This window comes from Cryptomeria japonica, chromosome 5, assembly GCF_030272615.1.
Source record: "Cryptomeria japonica chromosome 5, Sugi_1.0, whole genome shotgun sequence".
Lineage (NCBI taxonomy): Eukaryota > Viridiplantae > Streptophyta > Pinopsida > Cupressales > Cupressaceae > Cryptomeria > Cryptomeria japonica.
Window position 1 is genome coordinate 4427757 of NC_081409.1, and position 25408 is coordinate 4453164.

Here is a 25408-nt window from a genome sequence, read left to right on the forward strand (position 1 = left end):
GTATGTCAACTATAAAGATCATCAACCTTAGCTAATTTGATCGCTCATTCATTTGCCATCCATCTATAATCCCAACTTGTAGAGAGATCTTTAAAATTGAGTCCCTCTTCACTCTACCTCAGTATATTTTGATTACATCACCTATTTGTTAAAACTTATTATGGAACTCCAATTTCATACGAAGTCGATGCATTGCTCAAGTGCATTTTATTTCATTATATGTTTCAAGTTCTAGGCTGGAACATTGTTTGATGGATTTATTGCATGTTGTCACCCTTATTGTTATAAAATTAATTGATTTATGATCCAAGGGATTATCATAAAGAGAATATCCTCGCTTAGAAAGCTCCTAAAAGTGTTTGCCAACACCACCAATCTTTCTTGTAGGTCCATGCATCAAGGTGAATCTTTGTTTGTAAGTATGAAAAGTCTACTGTTACAATTTCATTTCTACATGTCGATATATATTTTAGTGCAAAAAATTCATTTTTAGACCCATGAACTTGATCCGATTCATTTCCATTGGTGTGTATTCAACCCTAACCTACTTTTAGCAGTGTTATATCTTAAATTTCATCATTCTACTTTCAACAAACTAGATTTAAACAATTTTGAAATATAATTCAAAAGTTATGATCAAAATAATGAACAACTATCTATTGACTATAAAAAATAACCAATTAAATTAATTAGATTGTATTATTTATATTGAAGATCTTTTTTTTTGCTCTCTGATACAAGAGCACAAGAACCTCTTTGACTAAGAGCCAAGAACTAAGGGGTATCCATTCCGCCAAATTCACCTAGACACGATCTCGACCTCATCCCTTTACATGTCGGAGCCTTGCGCCCAATAAGATTCAATCTCTGTGAACTCATTAAGAATCTTTCATTTTAATAAATATTAAAATTCTTAATCTATCAGATTAAAACTTGATTTGATAGCAATTGATATCTACCACTCAATTTGATCTAAAATATAAATTAACAAGAACAACTTTAATTGAAAACCCATCACAAATAGCAAGCAATACATGTACTCTTCTATCATTAGTATCCATTTATAATGTCTGCATAGTCCCTGCAGCAGTTGAGAGACCCTACAGGAGGTGAGAGAGTACAAGGTGACCCACATATAGGACTCACCAATCCTTAGCATTCACATGTTATGTCAGGCTACTATCCCTACTCCTTTATTGCTGAAAGACATTTTTCTCCAATTTCTTCTGCAGACTGACTGCAACGTGTACAAGAAAATAATTCAAGGGAGGACCCACATATTTAAAAGATAACGTATCGGGCATGGTAGCCATTATTGTGGTACTGAAATTGCCATATTAATTGACACTTGGTTCCTTCACCATATATTTCTGCCCAGAATCCTACACCTAGAAAAGGAGATTTAGCGGTCAAGCTTGTCTGCTTTTGTTTTTTAAACAAAAGGAATTGACATCCACAGGTGGGTCTCATGCAAGGATGGATTACTGATAAAAATAGCCTCTTTTTAAGTATTTTCATAATATACCCATTTGATTAAATGCATTGGTCTCTGATTTCTCTAAGTCGAGACAAAGTTGGTTAAACATCTCATGTCAAATAATGTATAATTACTGCCCTTTTTTTTTTTTTGGAAGACACCCATGGATTTGATCTCGCCTGTCACCTTTTGACAAATTCTTTTCACTTTGTGCTCTTTAACGTATTATAACATTGACATGAACCGAATCTCACCGCCCTTCTATAAAATTCCTAATAGTGAAAAGCTTTTGTTTTTCAAAATAGCATTATTGTTGATTTTTTTTTGAGTTTTAACTTATATTGTTAAAAAAACATATCAGACAACTGTACCATAATTCTATAAATGGACATTGGTAAACTATGGACAAATATTTAATGTTGACAACAGCATCTAGTCCATAAATACCAACTTAGATATGAGAAATCTGAATCCCAGCAAGCAGAGGACAAGAGACCCAGAATACTAGTGGGCAATACTATTAAGAATACTAAATGACATGAGCATTGATTAGAAAGTGGATTGTAGTAATGCATATATTTTAATTTATAGATTAGTTTGATGATTTTTGGATTTGATTATGTTAGATTTTTCATCAATGATATTTTGATCAATGCTTCATGATCCATCATGAGGATGAGAGTTTCCTCATTCCCATGATGAATCATGGAGTATGATCCGGATCGTTGATGGAAAAAATCTAACACAATCAAATTCAAAAATCATCAAACTAAACTATTGCGAAAACTTCATCCATTTAATTACATTATAGTATTCTAATAAATTAAACGTTATATCTTATGAAACACTGATTATATCAAGAATTATGATAATTCTACAATACACAATATAATACACAATATTAATCCTATAAAAAACAATGGTTAGATTAGATGGTTGAGTGGTTGAAATTATAAAAATAGGTAAAAGTAGATCAAATACTAGTTATATCTATATGGGCATAGAGTTATAAAATCAATGCTAGTGACTGTTGATTCTCCCTATAAAAGAATAAGGAAAAAAACTAGATAGAAAATGCAATCCATAAATTAACAAAATAATTACTAGCTGTTACTATCATTCCATTGTAGTCTGATAGATAAAAAATGTAAAGAAGACAACGGAGCAGTTAATTTGTAATGGTATCCTATTCTAGTGAGTACCTCAATCAATGCGTTGTAATTCACACAGGTAAAAGTTGTGTTAATTGAAGTTTCAATAAAGGGTGGACTTTAAGATCATTTCAGGTCAGTCTGTCACTACACAGTATGATTAACTAGGCCTAAAAGTAAACAGCTTGCACTGTGTAAGCTCACCAACAAACAGTGGGAGACAAAGCAATATGAAAATAAATTTAAAGACATTAGTAACTATGTAATTCAATAGGAAAGCTTACGGGGGCTACAACTTGCTGGTTTTTCTGTATAGAAGTTTCTTTATGGTATATGCTTTAAAATAAATAAAAAATATGCTTAATGGTATAGCCATACAAAAGTTTTATGTGGCATCACCTCTGGGAAATTAATCTTTCCAAAATGGTACATTAGATTTAGGAACTCTTTAGTGATAACCATACTCTCACCACACATTTTGGTGATGCCCATGTACCCTTTCATTGCATTGTGATGTGGGCAGAAAAATTTAATGCTGTCTGTGTTTTCATTGAATATGGTCACACCATACATTTTTATGGTTATAGCATTCACATTATTTGGTTGGTTCAATCAGGTGAAATAAGTGATGCTGCACTGCTCTACTTCTCTGTGCTGTTTTCAATTTGTATCATGCAATGGAATATATCTGCAACAAGAAACCTTTTTTAAACATATTTTCTTGGCTAACACTTCATCGTTTATGAGCAAATTAAGAGATCAAACTGATGCTTATAAGAATAAGAACAATTGCAGTGCCTTGTTCCTGAACATATGAATGAAAGCAATGCTATAGATTCTTAGCATAAAACCTTTATTCCTCAATAGAATGGCCATCTGTAAACAAGTTGAGTCTCCAGTACAAGTAATAATAAGAAACATCTACCATAGAAGCAATTGATACATTCACTTTCCTTTTTATTAATATAAGAGAGCTTTGCCTATGTGGCTTTTGCTATTTACTTGGCTGTTTGACATTGAGATGTAGCAACAATATTTCAGTGTGATCCATTGTATATATACACCATATTAATAGGAGAACAATAGTTCATATTGTTCTCATAGATTACTATTTGAGAACAAAAATCTCATAATTTGCTAGAAAATGTGATCATGTCTTTCATGACCTTCCTTTGCCAAAGATTGACCAGCTTTAGAAACATATAATATATACCAAATCATTATTTGAATTATGTGCCATAACCTGAAGCTTGAATGTAACCTATGCTCTTTGACAACATAATATTGCTTTGAAATCTCCACCATGAGTGTCTATGGTATTCTCGGAACCACAGCAAGTTTTCTGAAATTTTAAAACCTAAAGCCTCTGCCATCAAATCATAAAACACATGCATAAAGGTTAATTTGATGCATTAAGAAATCATCCAAGACCCTTTAAGATTTAAAACGCCCCACAAAACCTTGAGAAATCCTCCAAATTCCTAGCTATAAAAAAACAATTTTATAACAGTTGAAATCCATATAAAATTAAAGTAATAACAGACCTCTTTATTCCATGCAAAGATTTTTTCATACTTCCTCAACCAGCTCCTTGACCCATGCAAGATCTGGCTGATCGGCAGCACCACAAAAACCATGCTCCTGCTTTAGCTGGTCTTTCAGAAATTTGTTGTAGATCTTAGGCCTGAGCTCCTTTCCTGAGTCTAAGCCCAGAAATCCACAATTAGCCCCAATTTCCAATGACCTCTCTATGCTGCACTGATCCCCACCAATATGGTTTTGCAGCACAGACTTATTAACACTGTAATTGAATTCATCATGATGACTCAAATCAACATTCCTCAATGCAGCAATAACATCTCCAAGGTCACAAGAACAATCCATCTTATAACCTTGAACAGACCCAGATGAAACAGAGGTAGCACTTGGAGAGGGACAAGTAATGTAAGAGGAAGAATTAATCATCCTTGGCACTGCAGCACCCCTTGGACTGCTCTCCTGCTGAAGACCTAAGCCATAAGTCTGTGGTACAAAAGCAATACTACTACATGCATACCTAATACTCCTTGGACTATTAGAACTGTTATACACAGTCTTTGGTGATATAGACTGTTGTGTTTTTCTCATCTTGCAGGGACTTCTAGGGTCTGAAGTGCAACGAAGTTCTCCTTCACTGTGTGCAAAAAAACACACTCTTCTATTACAGTAAATACCATCCTTGCACCGTTGTGTTCTGTATCTCTGAGGATGAAGCCATGTCTCAAACAACCCATGAGCAAATTCACAAGTCATGCCCTTTCTACAATACCCCTTCTTGTAATCAGGGCAAGTTTCTCCACAGTAGAGACTAGGGGGTCTTCTTCTAGCCCTTTCTCCTCTGTGAGCAAATGGGCATTCTGTCCAATCATGGCTGCTCTCCTTAGTGCATATTACCACCTTGAATTTGAACATTCTAAATTCATCTGAACTTTCATCATATAACCCATTTTCTTGATCCTCAATAGCACCCCATTGGATGCTGCCATTAGGCTCACAATAGTCAAAAATCAATGGCATCATGCTATTGCTAGCCCCCCAAAACATTTCCTCAGCTTCATTACTTGACTTCATATTTCCATTGTGATAATCACCATCAATCCCAGATGGAATGAGAAGGCCATTGGTGGGAAGATGGTAAGATACAGGAGATGAATTATTGAAGTTCATGTCCATGAAAATTGACTGGTGATCTCAAATGCAAATCTTCAGCTTCTCTGGTGGCCGTGTGTTATGTATATGTACTGAATCAATGAAGATAATTAATTGCACACTCTATGGCAGTGGGCTTAACCCATACATACGAACTATCTATTGTACTACTGCATTAAAAAACAATTGTACTGCGGAATACTTGTGTGAGGGAGGGGATTGGGAATAAACTACCTCGACTAACATCATTTCTCTTGAAGGCCTTCAACTTATTATGCCCATACATGCCATGAGAATTAAGATAAAATGATGTTGATTTGAACTTTCAAGATATGACTTCTTTTGGAGGACTTTCTAAATATGAGGTACTAACTGTCCACTCGTCCTAAAACTGTTTCCAAAGACTAGCATGATGTCTGTTGGTTCAGTAAAAAGTTCAAAATAGAGATCAAAATTGCAATAAAAAAGTAGTGTTTTTTTCAATTGGTGTTGAAGTTTGTTAGAAATGTAATATTAGTGTACACATTGTGGTGGTTAAATTGGTTTCTAAATAAACTTTTATATTTTAAAATTTTCAATTCTTAATTAAATGTTCTTTTAAAACTTTTGTATTGGTTATTAAGTCTTATAGATTTCATTAAAATTCTTCCAATTTAATTCGTAAATTGAAAGATGGTTTACTATGTTGAACATTTTTTACTCCTGAAATATGGTATTGTCGCCTCCCTAGCATTTGTGGCATTAGTCTTATGAGCTATCCTTTGTATAATTGAAGATTAATTCACAATATCTTAGGATAGAATTGACCGTCATATTATTCATGATGATGATAATTTATGTCATCATTGTTCCCTCTTCAAAATTGTGGTTGAAGAGAATTTCATATTTAATTGTCCCAACTATTACGAATTTAGGTAGAAATATCACTAAACATACATGTATTCAAGGGTTTTTTTTCACCTAATTTATTTCAATATCCTAAGCTTAAATGGTTGTCTCTTGTTTGCAACGCACTGATTTTTAAGCACACGACATCACAAAAAGCTTTTTTGAAGTCCAGTTGATGATTTTCAGCTTGTTTCTAATATTAGAGGTATTTCACATTCCTTGAAAAATCTTTTCATTAATGAATTAATCCATAATCATAATTGTTTAGACCACTGAAGGTTTTCTTCAACTTATTTTTATAAGCTTTTTAAGTGTGACCCAAGTCTTACTAGAGTTAAATGCCTTTTATGAGATTCTAGTAGTGATTTGTTAGGTGAAGGCCTCCTAAGAACTCTAAAAAAAACAAAAAATATCTCATATAATACAATTATTTAAATATATAGTACTTAATTAGATGAATTAAGTAGGGGCACTTGTTTCTATTTTAACTCCTTAAGAAACTCAAGTTTATTATTTTTTTCTTAGTGGTAACACATTTTCTATTATATTTAAAAAAAACTCAAGTTCACTTTTCATTTTAGATCTTTTATTTTCTTGATTATTTATTTCTTATTTAAAAAGTTTGTTATCTTAAAGTTATATTTTAAAGTCTACACTAAATCTGATTTTAAAACACACTACTCTAGTAATTTAATTTTTAACTTATTTTTTAATATTTTACAATAGCTTTTTTGTTATGAATATTTTGTATAAACTTTAAAATATTTATTTATTATTATTTTTTATGTACATATTTATTTATAGACACGTTTTAAAAATTTTAAAAAACTAATAAAGAACAAATAGGTATTTTATTTTATATAAATTTAATATATTAAACCAAACTTCATATTATCATTTTATATATTAATTATTTTATATATATTTAAATATATGATTTTATAGATTTATATTTATTATAGTAAATATGTTTATAGTAGTGTTGATGTGGTTTGCAACACAAATATAATATACAAATGAAATCTTATCTCTTTTCAAAGTCTTTAAATTTTAAGTTGAATTTATAATCCTAATATTTTGATCCTCAAGTCTTGACATACAAGGTTCATTTAGGGTTCATTGTAAACTGCTATTAGGAAGAGATTTATATGAGAGTAATTTTATTCACTGGTCCCCAAATAAATGAATTCACTGGAGAGGTCACTAACTACTGGCAATTGACACTCAATTGGTTGGTTTCAATATGTTGTCATTGATGGCAACATGGTAACTTATTCTGGCTTCATATTTTGGGTTAGTTGTGTACCAACAAGCAATTCACAGACACTTCATCGGCACCGGCACTGGCACCAGCAGGTTGGATAGATTTCTTTGGTTACTAGCAATGCAGGCCGACATGGTTTAGAATCAGGTTATCGGTATTGGAGGCCGACGTCATTTGGAGATCCGGCATCAACAATTGTTTTTGGTATTCATGTATTTATGTTATCTAGTCGACATGTATATTCATATTGTAATTATCTTTGTAAGCCAACATAAGGCATGATGAATTGTAAAGGGTATATAGGTCAGTTGATTAGATCAATTTGAAATATGTATCTGGAAGGAAATAATAAAGGAGATGCGAAATATATGAGAGAGATCATATATGTAAGGATACTTATGTAAATGGGTATTCCGGTAAAGGGTTAAAGGTTTCAGTCCGGAACAAACAGAGCTTAACCAGAACTGTATTCGGGCATAAAAGATGATATCTTTGTAGTTCAATCATTTCGCCGGATTGTAGTTTGGATTTGTATGTAGCCAGTGAGGCTCCTTTTGTGATTGAGCAGTGTGCTCTAGGTTGTAAGCCTTCCTACAAGTGCAGGCCCCTATATTTTGTAATATCTCTTCATATGGCTAGTGGATTGATATTGTGGGTCACAAATCCCACCATGGTTTTACCTCTTTACGGTTTTCCACATATAATTCTGCGTGTTATGGTATTCATTTATGTGATTGGCTTATTGGTTGTTTTATTTCTTTCAATTCTACACAGTACCGGTATACCGGTTGGTGTATGCATGTTTTAATAAGGTTAAAATTGATCTTTCTGGTAGAACATTGTTTCACCCCCCCTCTCAGTGTTCTTGGATTCCAATAATTGGTATCAGAGACTTGTGCCTTAGAGGGAGTGTAACAGCTTGAGGAAGGTCCTAGATCCGGAATCCATGGATATGAGTTTGGATAAGCAACTTGAGGTGGCACTTGAAGATTATGATGTTGAAAGGATGAAGAACTTAAATTTACAAGATGAATTGAATTTTGCTCAGGAATTCATTCTTGTCCTATAGGAGAGGTTGTCATCTGTTCAGGCTAGGAGGAAGGAACTTTTGCATAATAAGGATAATGATGAGAAAGATACACTTAATGAGAGATGTCTGAAGTTGAGTCAAAAAAGCATGGTTATGAAGAATGAAATGCAAGCTATAACTATGAGGATGTCTAAGGAGATTGAAGATCGGAAGAAAATGGAAGAAAGTCTTTTTGTATCTCTGAAGAACAAATTTGAAGAATGTGGAAGGTTGGTTCATGAGAATGATATGCTAAGAATTGATTTAGTACAATCCTAGAATAATGAATAAGAACTTGGAAAACAAATGATAATTTTGAGAGATGATCTGGCTATTGCAAGTGAGTAAAATTCAAGATTAGTTCAGCATAGCTTGATGAGTTATTGAAGAGACAAAGGTAGAATGGAGATTATAGTGGACTTGGATTTGAACAAGGACAGAGTTCCGGTACTGCAAATGAAGATCAAAATCATAAGGCACCAGTAAGGCATTTTAATGCTTATAAATTTAATGGTAGATGCTTTGTTTGTAATAAATTTGATCACGTGGCTAGGCAATGTAGAAATAGAGCAAATTAGAACCCTGATTTTGCTCCCGGTCAATGTTCTAAATGTAACAAGTATGGTCATAAGACAGAAGATTGCAGAATGAATGCTAAATGTTATGCATGTGGAAAGTTTGGACATATGGCTAATCAATGTAGGTCAAGCAATTACACCGGTTTTAGCAAAGCAATTCAAAAGAACATTATACTTGGGATCTTGCACATCTTGTGTCTTATTGTATATGCACTACTTATAAAGTGTCATGGGGGGTTGATGTTTACCTTTTGTTTTCCATCTACCTTTATCGCATGAGTGTTCCTTCCACGACATTAGCCTCATGGTGTGTGTCAAGTGAGTGTTCCTTCCACGACACTATGTACTTTCTCTGCACCTTCGATGTTCCCGGTTCTTCATCATGCAGTTCTTGTTGGTTGTTCTTTTCAATGTACCTGTCCCTCTCCCTTTTCATCATTATGGGGAGGTTTGTACCATTGTTCTAATGCTTCCTTGGTTCTATGGATCATCTCTTTAGGATTTGATGTTTCATGCCATCTGTATCTTCGAGTTTAGTTGTTTGCCTTTGTTTGCCATTTGATTCGAGTAGTGTCATTTGAGGGAACTCATGCAGATTACAATCTTCTCTACCTGGTCATGTTCTATTTCAATGGAGGTCCTTCAGATCATTAGTTACTCTTCGACAATGTTTGCAGCTATTTCATGCTCCATTGGTGTTCTTAATTCTCTTCTTTTTGTTCCTATCTTCTGGAACACTCTTGTTTGGAGGCTTCTTAGTCCTACACTTGAGCTTTCATCTCTTCTTGGAGAGGAGTTTTGTTCCCATTGGGTTTTCTCCTTTTTCTCCACTTTATAGAGATTTTTATTGTACTTGGGTACCTTAGCAGGCCTAGTTGTCAGCACCCATTGTTGCTTTCCTGCATTTTATACATGTTTTTTTAGTCCTTAGTTGTTTTTTAGCTACTCCCTAAGTTCATCTTAAGGGGGGAGTGTTAGAGTTATCTTTTATTAGCTAATAATTATTTATTTAATTATTAGTCTATTATACTCTATGCTTAAGCTAAACTTAGGAATCTTAATCTTATAATTCTTTAGGGTTTTCACCTTTAGGGTTTCGAGTATCCTTTTATAAGAATTCTCTCTTTGTATTTTCATAATAATTGTAATTATTGAATTGCATTCTTTTTGCACAAAAATATGACTCTTCTTTTCTAGATATTTGAATTATGACCTCGATAGCTTTTTTGCTTCTCTCCTTCTGTGACAGGTTTGCATGTAGGTGATCTTTGCGAGCTGTAGAGTTGATTTTTCCTCAACTCCAATAGATATCATCTTGAGCGATTTCACCAATGATTGGAAGAGGTGTTTAGGATCTTTCACTGATAGTTATTCACAAGTATTTTGTTAGGTCCTAGAGACAACTGAGAGGGGGGGGGGGGTGAATCAGTTGTCAAATAAATTCAAACCAAAACAACTTAACCGGTTTAATATGCCAGTAGACAGTTTTAGCAGTTAATTGCTATACCGGTAAGGATTGGTGCATAAAACATAAAGACAAAGTCATCCACAACACATAACACCAATATTTGTATGTGGAAACCCTGTAAGGGGAAAAACCATGGTGGGAAACCTTACCCATAATCAGATGATACTGTAGATTAGGAAATTGAAAATCATCAAATAATAGCAATTAGGACAATCACAAAACCTAAAGCTGCTATGAAAGCAATCCTAATCCAATCAATGAAGACATAAAGACAAGATATTCAAATCAAATGAAATCGAAGCAAACCGACGCAAATATCTCCTTCATGTGGCTCCATTGTTCTTCATTCACCTTCAAATTTGATGTGGATCTCACCTACAAGTGCAAAATGCAAGTGGAAGGCAAGTTGTTGATGAAATTCACAGTATAAGGTTACTCAAAATGTGATTGATTCATTCCCTTTCATTGAAGAAAATCATCCAATTTATAGACAAATTGGAGAGAGGACAAGATTAGCATGAAGAGATTTGAAAGGAAATTCAAATCAAGAATGACATAATTATGACAAATGTATGACAATTTCTATGCAAGGTGTATGACAAATTATGACAAGATTGAAATGCCATTCCCATGACAAAAGGGAAGAGAGAAAATAGCCTCCATGATTGCAACAAATGGAATCATAAACATAGGAGAAAATGAGGGAATGAAATTAGGGGAAATATTAGAAAAATTAAACAAAATAGGAGAAATAGAAATTAGGAATTAGGAGAAATTAGCAAATTAGAAAATTGAGGAAAAAGATGAAATAGAAATTAGGTGAATTAATTAATAGGTTTTCATCCATTAATTAATTCATGAAAGAGACCTAGGACTAAATAAATAGATTTATTTAACCCACAAAGAAGAAGAAAAGGATTAAATGAACAAATCATAAAACCCTAGAAATAAGAGGACAAGGAATTAGGTCAAGACAACAAGAAATTAATGTAGGTTCTATCATGATTCTGATTGACAAAGGACCAATGTTGAAAAATGATTGAGATTGGTTGACAAAAATCAATGACAAATTGACCAAGATTGACAAGGAGATCAAATTGATAGGCGCCAATTGACGAGGAACAATGACTAATCGATCCAAATTGATATGATTGAAAAGGACAAGGATCGATGACAAATCGATCGTAAAATGACAAGATTGACAAGGACAAGGATCGATGAAGAATCGATCGCAAAATGACGAGATTGACAAGGACAAGGATCGATGACGAATCGATCGCAAAATGACGAGATTGACAAGTTGATAATCGCAAATGATTACTAACAAGCTAAAGACGATTGAAAGATTGAGAAGAGGACAAAACCCTAATTCTATCATCGATTAGGATTGACGATGTCCAAAATGATGATAAATGAGCACACACCATGATGCGACAGGATAAGATCGACCAAAATCATGACTGAAGATTGCTATCTACAAGACCTAATTCGAAAGCAAGAAAAATGAGGAATGCAGAAGAAGGACTCGATGCTCGCAAATGATAAAGACCAAGTGCGCAACATAGAAGAAATGTTAATGCGACGCAAGAACCCTAAAATAAGGCAATGCGCAAATGTTAAAGTATGACTCCACAAGCGTCGGCCATTTTTAGATGTCTACAGATACTACTGTAGATAGTAAGTGTACATAAATAGGGTCTGCACATGCAGAAAGGCCAAACGCCTAGAGCTCACTACTCAATCCAAAAATGAGAGTCACACTGACTACAGTTGGATGGTTAAATCCAATAAGAATGTACTGCACAAAATAGCATCTTCATATGCTGGATTTAGTACCGGTGTAGTTATGATTGTCTTCACAAAAACCCTCCTTCAATCTTCAAATGATGTTTGCATGTATAGCTCTGCTTATTCTCGCATATACCTTTGCACAATCCTTTTTCGCATTGCACACTTGATCTTACAAATAAGATCTTACATTTATACCATACCCTAAGACCAATTTTAGTAGGTCGGCTCTACAAGATATTACAATAAAAAAAAATTTACAAATAATACAATATCTGATGCAATAACCGATTCAACATGTCAGCTTAATGCATTTACAACAATAATTAATCATCTCCATAGCGTGTTGTGCTGATCTGGAAAAGATAAACCTATCGGTGTAACCTAGACCTATTTGTCGGTAACAACAAATTTGCAAATGCTAATATGCCAATAAACAAAACTCCAAAACAAAGTGTCCACACAATGCCTTTGATATAACCAAGTGTTTTCCATATCATTCCAAGTGCCGGTGATCATTATATCTCACCAGTGTACCAGATACCGATGACTGTGTATGAGTCACTTGCTTGCCGGTGAATGTTGTTGATTCTCCAAAGTGCCAAAGTTGATAAGTGTTTAGTAGGTGTTGACATCAATGACAAAACCATACTAAAATACCAACAATCTCCCCCTTTGGCATTGATGGCAACACAAGATGGAAAAACCATCAAAGTGCCAAAACAGAAATGCCAAATACCAAAAACCAACAATCTTTGAAAAAAGAGATCAGAAATCAAAATACAGATATAGAGAGTAATAATCTCTCTAAAACAACAATCTCTCCCCCTGGGAGTAACATGTGTTTTCCTTGTGTTTTTCCATACCAATCTCTCCCCCTTTGCAATCAAATGCCAAAGTTCTTACCAAGCCAAGTTCATATACAAAATACCAATCAATTTAGTAAACCAACTACTCCCCCTAAGAAGTGGCTTCCCATCAAAGCCAGAATAAGTTTTTTCTGTTAATTCTATTGGTTGATGACAATCATCAACTTCCTAAGTCTCTACCGGTGGGGGTATGACCCCAAGCTGATCTCTGAGATATTCAAAAGTCTCCTAGGCAGAGGTTTAGTAAAGATATCTGCAATCTGCTCTTTAGTATTCACATAAACCAGTTTTATTTCCTTTGCTTCAACATTTTCCCTTAGAAAATTTAGTTTGATAGAAACATGTTTGGTTTTAGAATGTAATACCGGATTCTTAGATATATCAATTGTTGCAGTGTTATCACAATAGATAGTAATAGGTTCCTTGCATTTTACCTTAATGTCTTTCAACATTTGCTTAAGCCATAGTACATGTGTACAGTTAGTTGCTGCTGCAACATATTCTGATTCTGTTGTTGATAAAGATGTACAACTTTGTTTCTTACTCAACTAAGAAACTAGTCTGTTTCCAAGAAAGAATGCTCCGCCGGTGGTGCTTTTTCTATCATCCACATCTCCTGCCCAATTTGCATCTGTGCATGCACATAATTCAAATTTTTCATCTCTAGGATACCATAATCCAAGATTTATAGTACCTTGTAAGTACCGAAAAATCCTTTTTACTGCTGATTCATGATTTTCTCTAGGATTACTTTGAAATCTTGAAACAATACATACTGCATTCATAATATCAGGTCTGGTTTGTGTCAAATACAATAAACCTCCTATCATAGATTTATATCTAGTTGGATTAACTGGTGTAGATTCATCCCTTAGTTGTAGTCATAGGTGTGCTTACCGGTTTAGAGTTCTCTATCCCAAATTTATTTAATAACTCTTTTAAGTACTTGGATTGACTCAAGAATATACCTTTATCAGTCTGTGAAATCTGCAATCCTAAAAAGAATTTTATTTCTCCAATCATAAACATTTCAAATTCTTGCTGCATTTTAATAAAAAATTCTTTACATAATCCATCTTCTCCTCCAAAGATTATGTCATCAACAAATACTTCTATAATCAAGATGTCATCATTAGTCACTTTATAATATAAATTGTTGTCTGCATTTCCTCTAGAAAAACCAATCTTCAAAAGATACTTATCCAATCTTGCATACCAAGCTCTTGGAGCTTGCGTCAATCCATACAAAGCTTTTCTTAACCTACAAACCATATCTTTGTTATCTGTCAAAGAGAATCCATCAGGTTGTTCAATGTACACTTCTTCTTCAAGATCTCCATTCAAAAATGCACATTTAATATCCATTTGATATACTTTGTAGTTCTTATGTGCTGCAAAAACCAAAAATAATCTGACTGCCTCAATTCTATCTATCGGTGCAAAGGTTTCATTGTAATCAATTTCTTCTTTCTGAGAATATCCCTTACACACTAGTCTTGCTTTATTTCTGACAACCTTACCATCTTCATTAAGTTTGTTTCTAAATACCCATTTGGTTCCAATTACATTTTTATCTTTAGGTCGGGGAACTAATGTCTAAGTGTTATTTTTCTCAATTTTTTCTAATTCTTCTTCCATAGCTTTAATCCAAAATTTATCTTCACATGCCTCATTAACTGATGATGGTTCAATTTGTGAAATAAGACATACCTCTTCATTTGCCAATTTTCCTCTTGTCATAACTCCTTTAAACTTGTTTCCAATTATCTGATCTTCAGAATGATTCAGTCTTACATACCAAGGTGTCTTTGTTTATTGTTGTTCCTCAGTTACTGTGGAATCCTCAGATGATACCAGGGTAACTGGATCTTCATTCTGTACCAATGGATTCAGAGTAGGTTCATTTGTCAAAAATTTTGTTGCCGGTTCAAAGTCTATATACCTTGAAGTTCCTCTGAATTATTCATCAATCTTTACATTTGTACTTTCAACAATTTTCTGCAATCTTTTGTTAAAACATCTATATGCCTTGCTCTTAGATGAATAACTAAGAAATATTCCTTCATCACTTCTAGGATCAAATTTGCCAATATACTCATCTCTTCTGATATAACATTTACTTCCAAAAATTCTGAAATATTTAAGAGTAGAAGTAATACCAAACCATAGTTCATGAGGGGTATTATCAGTTTCACCTTTGATGTGAACTTTGTTGAATGTATAGACCAATGTACTGACTGCCTCTCTCCAATATACATGTGGTAGGTTTACTTCTGATAACATACTTCTTGTTGCATCCAAGATAGTTATGTTTTTTCTTTTAACAACTCCATTCTGTTGTGGTGTCTGAGGTGCTGATAGTTGTTTCTGATTCCATTTACTTCACAGAATGTATTAAACTCCTTAGATGTAAATTCTCCTCCTTGATCTGATCTTAGACATTTGATTTTCTTTCCGGTTTCATTTTCTACCATTGCTTTGAACAGTTTGAACTTTCCCAGTGCTTCTGATTTTTCTCTAAGAAAAGTAACCCAACACATTCTAGAATAGTCATCAATGATTAGCATGAAATATCTATGACCTTGTAAGCTTTTAGTTCTAGCTGGACCACATAAATCAATGTGAATTAAATCAAGGGCATTATTGGATTTTTCTGGAATACTTTTGAAACTAGCTCTAACTTGTTTTCCAAATTGAGATTCCTTACATACTGTATTCTGAGGTTTGACAATTTTAGGTAAATCTCTAACTGCCTTAATAGTAGTGATCTTTACCATGCAATCAAAGTTTACATGATAGAGTCTCTTATGCCATAACCAACTTTCATCAATATGTGCAATTAAGCATGTCTTTTCACTGTTATTTAAATGAAAGATATTACCTCTAGTCTGATTACCGATTGCAATTTCCAAACCAGTTCTATTCATGATTTTGCATTTTCCATTTTTGAATTGTAACTGAAATCCTTTCTCAACTAATTGACCAACACTCAAAATATTATACTTTAATCCTTCAACATAGTAAACATTGTTAGTGTTATGCCTACCATCAAGAGATATTGTACCCTTACCTTTGATTAAACAAGCTTTGTTATCTCCAAATCTCACTAAGCCTCCATTGTATTCTTGAAAGTTCAAGAATTTACCTTTGTCTCCTGTCATATGATGTGAGCACCCTGAATCAATGATCCATTCATCATTTACTTCAATTCTAGCTGCCAAGGCCTATACTACCAGTTGAGCAGTAGGTGTCGGTTGATCTTCTATTATAGCAACAAAAACCAATCCATTGTTTGTCGGATCCTCATCAGAATCATCAGTCACACCTTCATCAGCAATGTAACAAGATTTGTCTTTATTCTTCTTAAATCTATATCTCTGATATTCAGGGTTAGGCTTGTATGTCCTTCTAGCTTCTTCTCTTAGTCTAGCATGTCTATCAGGGCATCTTGAAGCCATATGACCAATCTTATTGCAATTAAAACATTTAAAGCGTGCTTTACCTTCATACTTACTTCCAACTAGACCTTTAGGCATTTTCCTTGCAAATGGTGCTTCAAGTTCTTCAAGTTCTTCATTTTCTTTCCCACTTTCTTCAAGTTCTCTTGCATAAAAGACTTTCAATCAGATTTGTCAAATGATGGAGTAGATGATGTTGATGCTTTAAAGGCCAAATCTATCTTTATGGTAGCAACAGGGCCAAATTCTTCAATTTCAAAAGTTGAAAGTTTCCCAATCAATGTATCCCTAGTTACTGATGTATTAGGCATTGTTCTTAACTCATTTATAGCAATGACTTTCATTTTATATGCCGGTGGCAATCCTCTTAAAACTTTTGAAACAATTTCATCCTCACTTAAGGTTCCTCCACAACATTTAATACCCAAAACAATCTCATTTACTCTTTCCATAAAAGCAGAAATCCTTTCATCTTCTTCCATTTTCAGATGTTCATACCTGACCCAGAAGCTTTCAAGTTTTGCAATTTTGATTGTGGAATCTCCTTCATTCAGTGTTTCCAAATGATCCCAAATAGCTTTAGCAGTAGACCTATCTGATAGTCCCATGATTTGTTGATCTGATAATGTGCTCAAAAGTGCTTCTCTTGCTTTGCAATCATTTTCCTCATCTTTAGTCAAGTTGGGTGGATTGGGCTGACTCTGACTAGGAGCAATATAACCATTCTTTGTAACATCCCAGATGTCCTTTCCAATGCAATATAGATGTGTCTCCATTCTGATCTTCCATATGCCATAGTTGGTTCCATCAAGTTTAGGACTGTCCTTCCTGAAATAGTTAGTAGACATTGGATCTCCTCAAGCTGTTAAACTTCTGCAAAAGAGGACTAAGCTCTGATACCAATTGTTAGCTCCCAGAGACAAATGAGAAGGAGGGGGGGTGAATTAATTGTCAAATAAATTCAAACCAAAACAACTTAACTAACTTAATGCTTAATACCGGTAAACCAGTTTAATATGCCGATAGACAGTTTTAGCAGTTAATTGCTATACTGGTAAGGATTGGTGCATAAAACATAAAGAAAAAGTCATCCACAACACATAACACCAATATTTGTATGTGGAAACCCTGTAAGGGGAAAAACCATGGTGGGAAACCTTACCCACAATCAAATGATACTACTACAGATAGTAAATGTACATAAATGGGGTCTGCACATGCAAAAAGGCCAAGCGCCTAGAGCTCACTGCTCAATCACAAAATGGGAGTCACGCTGACTACAGTTGGATGGTTAAATCCAATAAGAATGTACTGCACAAAATAGCATCTTCATATGCTGGATTTAGTACTGGTGTAGTTATGATTGTCTTCACAAAAACCCTCCTTCAATCTTCAAATGATGTTTGCATGTATAGCTCTGCTTATTCTCGCATATACCTTCACACAATCCTTTTTCGCATTGCACACTTGATCTTACAAATAAGATCTTACATTTATACCATACCCTAAGACCAATTTTAGTAGGTCGGCTCTACAAGATATTACAATAAAAAAATTTTTACAAATAATACAATATCCGATGCAATAACTGGTTCAACATGTCAGCTTAATGCATTTACAACAATAATTAATCATCTCCATAGCGTGTCGTGCTGATCTGGAAAAGATAAACCTGCCAGTTTAACCTGGACTTATTTGCCGGTAACAACAAATATGCAAATGCTAATATGCCAATAAACAAAACTCCAAAACAAAGTGTCCACACAATATCTTTGACATAACCAAGTGTTTTCCATATCATTCCAAGTGTCGGTGATCATTATATCTTGCCGGTGTACCAGATACCGGTGACTGTGCATGAGTCACTTGCTTGCCGGTGAATGTTGCTGATTCTCCAAAGTGCTAGAGTTGATAAGTGTTTAGTAGGTGTTGACATCAATGACAAAACCATACCAAAATACCAACATATTTATCTTCAATCATGGAAGCTGGATCATCATTTGTACCTATTGTAATGGTGGGAAAATGGTGAATGATAAATCAAGAAGGAAAACTACCCTTTCCCTCACAGAGAGATGAGAGTTTCTCTTTCAATTACCATTCAATCACTTTTCACCATTACATTAGGAAGGGGGAGATGATAATTCACTAGATTCAATCTCTCCACATAAAGATGGTAGACTGAATTCTAAATAAATCGGGAATGCTAAGTTGATCCCCTCTTCCTTATTTGATTTAGAAAGGAAATTGATTGAATTATGTAGTGAAAAAGTGACAAAGAATTAATTATAACTTGAGATTGGAATATGGGATGAAGCTATGCACTTGGATCTGGTAGTAAAATTTCAAGACGAAGTTGCCCTGCGAATTTGAGGAAAAGTTGCCTAGACAGTGGTGGGAACATACACGGTCCTCTAAAAAATTCGCGAAACGAAAATGGTTTTTCTTCCTCTGCAAACAAAGCTTGAATATGAAAGTACAGTTGCGTACCTACAACCTACACACAGAAAAGAGAGGAAAATGCGTTGGGATTGGGGTTTTGCCTTTAGGTCAAACCCCAGTTTTGGAATGAACCAAGTAATGAAAGAAAATACTTGCAAGTAGATGTAAATGAAAGACTGAATTGTAAATCACCTCAAGGGAGGTTGTAGTAGCATAGAAATGCTTGTATGGAATTGTTTGTTGGAATCAATCTCCTCTTCAATGGTCGAATCCTTGACTTAAATGCAACACTTAGTCTTGAAGGGAGACTTGAGAATGCTCAATGCTGGAAAAGAATGCTTGAATGCTCTTGAATGCTTGATAGCTTGTGCAACATGACCTTATTGAAATTCCACTTACTGAACTTATGCAAATGAGAGGATGAATGCCCCTTAAATACATATTGGTGGATTTGAATTTTGTCACGGGCCGACATCAGGGGAGTTTCCTGCCCAAGCCATAACCCACAATGCATGCTCTAGGAAGGTTCATGTCCCAAAATAGGGTAGGGACAGGGGCACCACGCCCCTGTCCAAGGGGGTATAGTGGTGGCACACCCCTGTCCTACCCCTTTCTCCAGGGCAAAGTGCAGACAATGTGATGCAGAGGCCAAGGAAGAAGTTGTTTCTGCAAGCTAAGAAATCTTTGATCTCCGATCAGGCTAGAGGATTCAAGTTCACATGTGTGAAGACCCTAATGCAGTCAAAAATTGCTAGGGTCATAATTTTATGACAATACATTTAGCCCCCACTTTAGCGAGAGTATAAGCGTACGCCAATTCTGTTGGTAAAGTACAAGGAAACAAGATTGAAAGACTTTTACCATGTCAAGGAGGCAAGATGCACCAAGCCCCTGGTGGACTTAGGATCTTACAACTTCAATTGACAAAGTAAAAGGGAAGATCGAGAAAGGGAGAACCATGAATGTAAGTAGCAAAGTTCCCTTCACTATGCGTCATGAAAGCAAGGATACAAAAGATTACAAAGCAAAATAAAGTTCACTAAGTAATTCTAAGTATCACAAGAAGGAAAGTATGAGTGGAGTGTATGCCCCTACATTAAAGCGATCACACATGCCTTATCAGGAGAGATTTCTTTAAGGTAGGATACACCCAAGAGAAAGAGAAGAAAAGGGACCATGTTTTCGCAAGGATTTAGCCCCCAATCGAGGTATAAACCCAAGGATAATGAACACAAAACACGAGGTAGTGTTGTTTTCCTCAGGGTCAGTAAGTTGTATGATAACTCATGTATATCATGTATGTATATGCATATAATATTCTTCATTCCCCAAAGAAGGACACTACCTTAGAAGAAAGGGAAGAGAGGATTTTTTTGAGTCAACATGAAAGAGACCGAGAAAAGATCTCAATGCTTTGCATCGTCCCCAAGTAGACATTAAGGGAACAATAGAAGAACATGGATACACATAGAAGAATGGTCACAAAAGAAAAAGAAAGGAGAGGGAGAAAGATCTGCAGTGCTAATATTGCTAATATAGAATGACATCCGCCTCCTGATCTTCCTGATCACTATTTCAGGAAGGCGAACAACATGCCAAAGGAGCGATATCGAGAACAACAAATGGAGCTATTACAATATCCAAACAAGGATTATGCTCATTTTGTAAGTCACTTTGTTCGATTTTAGGAGCTAGGATTAGGGTTTGTGAAAACTCATCCGATAAATGTTTGTCCACATTGTTGGCCATTTGGTGGAATTAATTATGTGTTGCATTGATGTTTTATCATTGATGCCAACACTAGCTATTTGGATGCTTTACTAACACCCTTCTGGTCCCAGTAGGATGAGTGGTTTCTGCTTAACTTGGATCCGGCATGATCCGGTAGGCTCCGGTATAGTTTGGTGATGGTATTGGTTTTTTCATGTTACTCATGCTTATATTTGGTCAGTTAGTTTTGGTCTGGTGATCAGATCCTATCTTGTTTTCTTAGAAGCTTGGTTTTTGGTTTCGGCAAGGGTTTCACTGGCAGAGCTTTTGGTGGAGATCTTTGATGAATTGCATAAGTGGTGTTGGTGCAACTTTTGGTGGAGTTTTAGGATGCTATTGATGATCATGTTTGAGACTTGGCAGATGGAGATCATTGCTGAAGCGTGTGGACCTATACCTGGTCCCGGTTGATCTAGGTTATGGACCGACTTTAATGTAATGTGTGGATAGGACCTATTGATGTACTTTTTGGGATTTCGTATGTTTTGGATATTATTTGTTTGGCCTTAGGCCAAAATGGTTTGTAATTATGTAATTAGTTTATTATCTAGTGGCAGAACTGATTATTTATGGTTGAGGGTTTGTATATATATATGTAAGATCTCATTGTAGATCATCATGGTTATTGTTAGAGGTCACGGTCAAGGAATGTTATGTGCAAATAATGTAATATCATTCAGGCAAAGGAGTTGGTTGATCATTGGAGATCGAATTGGTTTTATGTAAGAGGATTTAGTCCTCTGGTATTGATCTTAATCGAAACTATACTCAAACATAGGAGATGCTATCTTTTATAGTTCAACACTTCTCCAGATTGTAGTCTGGATTTTTATGTAGTCAGTGAGGCTCCTTTTGTGAGGAGAAGTGTGATCTAGGCTATTGGTCTTCCTACAAGTGCAGGCCCCTTCATTGTAATTCACATACTTACTGCAAAAGTATTATCTGACTATGGGTAGGCTTCCCACCATGGTTTTTCCCTTTACCAGGTTTTCCACATACAAATATTGGTGTCATGTGGATGGTATTTATTCTATGATTATTGTTTATGCTTAATTGGTTTATCTGTTATTCTAGTATTAATGTTTTGGGTTCCAATATTAAAGTTTAAATTGCTAATGGTTCCAGTAATCTGTGACAACTAATTCACCCCCCCCCCACTCTTAGTTGTCTTCCAGTTATTTGAATTGTCTAACAACTGGTATCAGAGCTTTGGTCCTCTCTGTAGAAAGCTTAATTGCTTGAGGAAGATCCTATGGCGACTAACAGTTCAGGTTCATCAAGTTCTTTTGGAGCTATCTTTCGAAGGGATATTTCGAGGCTTGATGGAACAAATTACACTATATGAAAGATTTGGATGGAGACTCATCTGAGATGTCTTGGCAAGGAGATTTGGGAGATCACATAGAATGGTGTCACACCCTATAATCCAGGATCTGGCAATCCTCCTTCGGAAAACCTGGACAAGGAACTTGGGAATGATTGTAGAGAAAGAGAAGGCCTCTTGTGTGCACTTTCTGATCAACAAATAATGGGATTAACCTACAAAGCATCTGGAAAGGCTATATGGGACAAGCCGGAGACTCTTAATGAAGGTGACCCTACAGTGAAGATTGCTAAACTTGATGGTTACCGGGTGAGATATGAAAACCTGAAGATGGAAGAAGATGAAAGGATTATTGCATTCATGGAAAGGGTAAATATGATTGTTATGCAAATTCAATGTTGTGGTCGAACTCTGAGCGAAGATGAAATTGTTTTTAAAGTCCTGAGAGCCCTACCATTGGCTTATAAAATGAAGGCTACTGCTATCAATGAATTAAGAACAATGGCTAATACATTTGTCAATAAAGATACTTTTGCTAGGAAACTATCTACTTTTGAGCTTGAAGAATTTGGACCTTCTGGAACTGCGAAATCTGAACCTTCTTTTCATGCATCTACATCTACAATCGGTAAGAAAGACTGGAAAGCTTTATATGCAAAGGAATTGGAAGATATGAAGAGAGAAGATGATTAGTTTGAGAAACTTGAAGCACTATTTTCTAGAAGAGTACCTAAAGGACCAGTAGGAAGTAACTATGAAGGAAAAACACCTTTTAAATGTTTTGCATGTAATAAGATTGGTCATTTTGCATCTAGATGTCCTGAAAGAAATTCAAGATTTGAAGAAAGAGTTAGAAGATCATTTAAACCTAACCCTGGATATAATCAGAATAAGTATAAATACAAGAAAAATAAAGACAAATCATGCTACATAGTGGATGAGGAAGGCATTATTGATTATGATGATGAACTAGCAAAAGACTCTGCTAGTGGATCCAACAATGGGAAGGAATGGGTGTTCCTAGCTATCAAAGAAGATGATCCAGCACTGGAAGAGAATGTACCTGAAGAGAAGGCACTTTCTGCTAAAATTGAAGACAAAGCTGAATGGGTAATTGGCAGTGGTTGTTCACATCATACGACTAGAGATAAAGGAAAGTTTTTGTCTTTGCAAGAATTTGATGGTGGTTTAGTTAGATTTGGAGATGACAAGGCATGTATGATCAAAGGAAAAGGAATTATATCATTGGATGGTAAGAACAATACTGACAATGTTTATTAGTTGAAGGTTTGAGGCATAATCTTTTGAGTATAAGACAATTGGAAGATAAGGGATTTCAATTACAGTTAAAGGATGGAAAATGCAAAATCATTAACAGATCTGGTTTGAAGATTGCAACCGGTACATAGACAAAAGGTAATATATTTCATTTGAACTATGGTGAGAAGACATGTTTGATGAAACAAATTGATGAGAATTGGCTATGGCATAAAAGGTTGTGTCGTGTGAATTTTGATTGCATTGTGAAGATCAGTTCAACTAAGGTTGTTAAGGATATACCTAAGATTATGAAGCCCTATAATCTGGTATGTAAAGAATGTCAAATGGGTAAACAGGTCAGAACCTCTTTTAGGAGTATACAAGATAAATTAAATGATGTTCTTAATCTTATTCATACTGATTTGTGTGGCCCTGCTAGAGTTAAAAAATTTCAAGGTGATAGATATTTCATGCTAATCATTGATGATTATTCTAGAATGATGTGGGTTACTTTTCTGAAAGAAAAATTTGAAGCATTTTAAAATTTTAAAATCTTTAAGGATAAAGTGGAAACTGAGACAAGATTGAAGATTAAATGTTTGAGATCAGATCATGGTGGAGAATTCACATCTGGTGAGTTTAATAACTTTTATGGCAAGCATGGTATAAGAAGACAATTTCTACTCCTCGGACACCTCAGCATAATGGAGTTGTGGAAAGGAGGAAAAAAACTATCTTGGATGCTACTAGAACAATGATGATGGAAGCTAGTCTACCTCATATCTACTGGAGAGAAGCAGTGAGTACAATGGTTTATACATTCAACAAAGTACATATCAAAGGAGAAACCGGTAAGACACATTATGAATTATGATTTGGCAATACACCTACACTTAAGTATTTCAGAATTTTTGGTAGTAAATGTTATATCAGGAGAGATGATATCATTGGGAAATTTGATCCTAGATGTGATGAAGGCATATTTCTTGGTTATTCTAATGAAAGAAAAGCATATAGATGTTATAAAAAGATATTGCAGAGAATTGTGGAGAGTGCTAATGTCAGAATAGATGAGTTGAACATAAGTCAAATCAAAGTTTATGAGAAGGAACCGACAATGGAAATGATTATATCTGAACTGGTAGCACCTTTACTAGAACAGAGAGTTTAACCAGTTGCTCCGGCAGTATTAGAGAATTCTACAGTAACTAAAGAACGGGGAAGAGGAACAGAAAGTCAAAAGACTTCGTGGTATGTGAGATTGAATCATTCAGAAGATAAGATCATTGGGGATAAAAGAAATAGAGTGATGACAAGAAGAAGACTAGAAACTAATGAGGTATGTTTAATTTCACAAGTTGAACCAGTATTAGTAATTAAGGCATGTAAAGATGAACATTGGTTAAAAGCTATGAAAGAAGAATTAGATCAGATTGAGAAAAATAACACATGGATCTTGGTTCCCCGGCCTAAAAATGAAAATGTTATTGGAACTAAATGGGTTTTTAGAAATAAATTGAATGAGGATGGACAAGTTATAAGGAATAAGGATAGATTGGTTTGTAAAGGATATTCTTAGAAGGAAGGAATTGATTATGGAGAGACTTTTGCACCTGTAGCTAGGATTGAAGCTGTAAGATTATTTCTTGCCTATGCTGCTTATAAAAACTACAAGGTTTATCAGATGGATGTTAAATGTGCATTTTTGAATGGGGATATTGATGAGGAAGTTTATATTGAGCAACCTGATGGTTTTTCACTATCAGATGATACAGATATGGTTTGTAGGTTAAGGAAAGTTTTATATGGATTGAAACAAGCACCTAGAGCTTGGTATGCAAGGTTGGATAAATATCTTTTGAAGCTTGGTTTTACTAAGGGAAGTCCTGATAGTAATATATATTATAAAATAAC

General features: G+C 34.8%; 1 protein-coding gene across 1 annotated transcript; it reads right to left on the reverse strand.

Annotated features, from left to right (window-relative positions):
* Nucleotides 1-3527: 3527 nt before the first annotated feature.
* On the reverse strand, nt 3528-5582 carry LOC131077955 (zinc finger CCCH domain-containing protein 20). Its single transcript, XM_058015553.2, has 2 exons — nt 4173-5582; nt 3528-3994 (listed from the first exon to the last, which is right to left on the reverse strand). The coding sequence occupies exon 1, from the start codon at nt 5338-5340 to the stop codon at nt 4198-4200; it is 1143 nt and encodes a 380-aa protein (XP_057871536.1). The 5' UTR covers nt 5341-5582; the 3' UTR covers nt 3528-3994; nt 4173-4197.
* Nucleotides 5583-25408: the final 19826 nt, after the last annotated feature.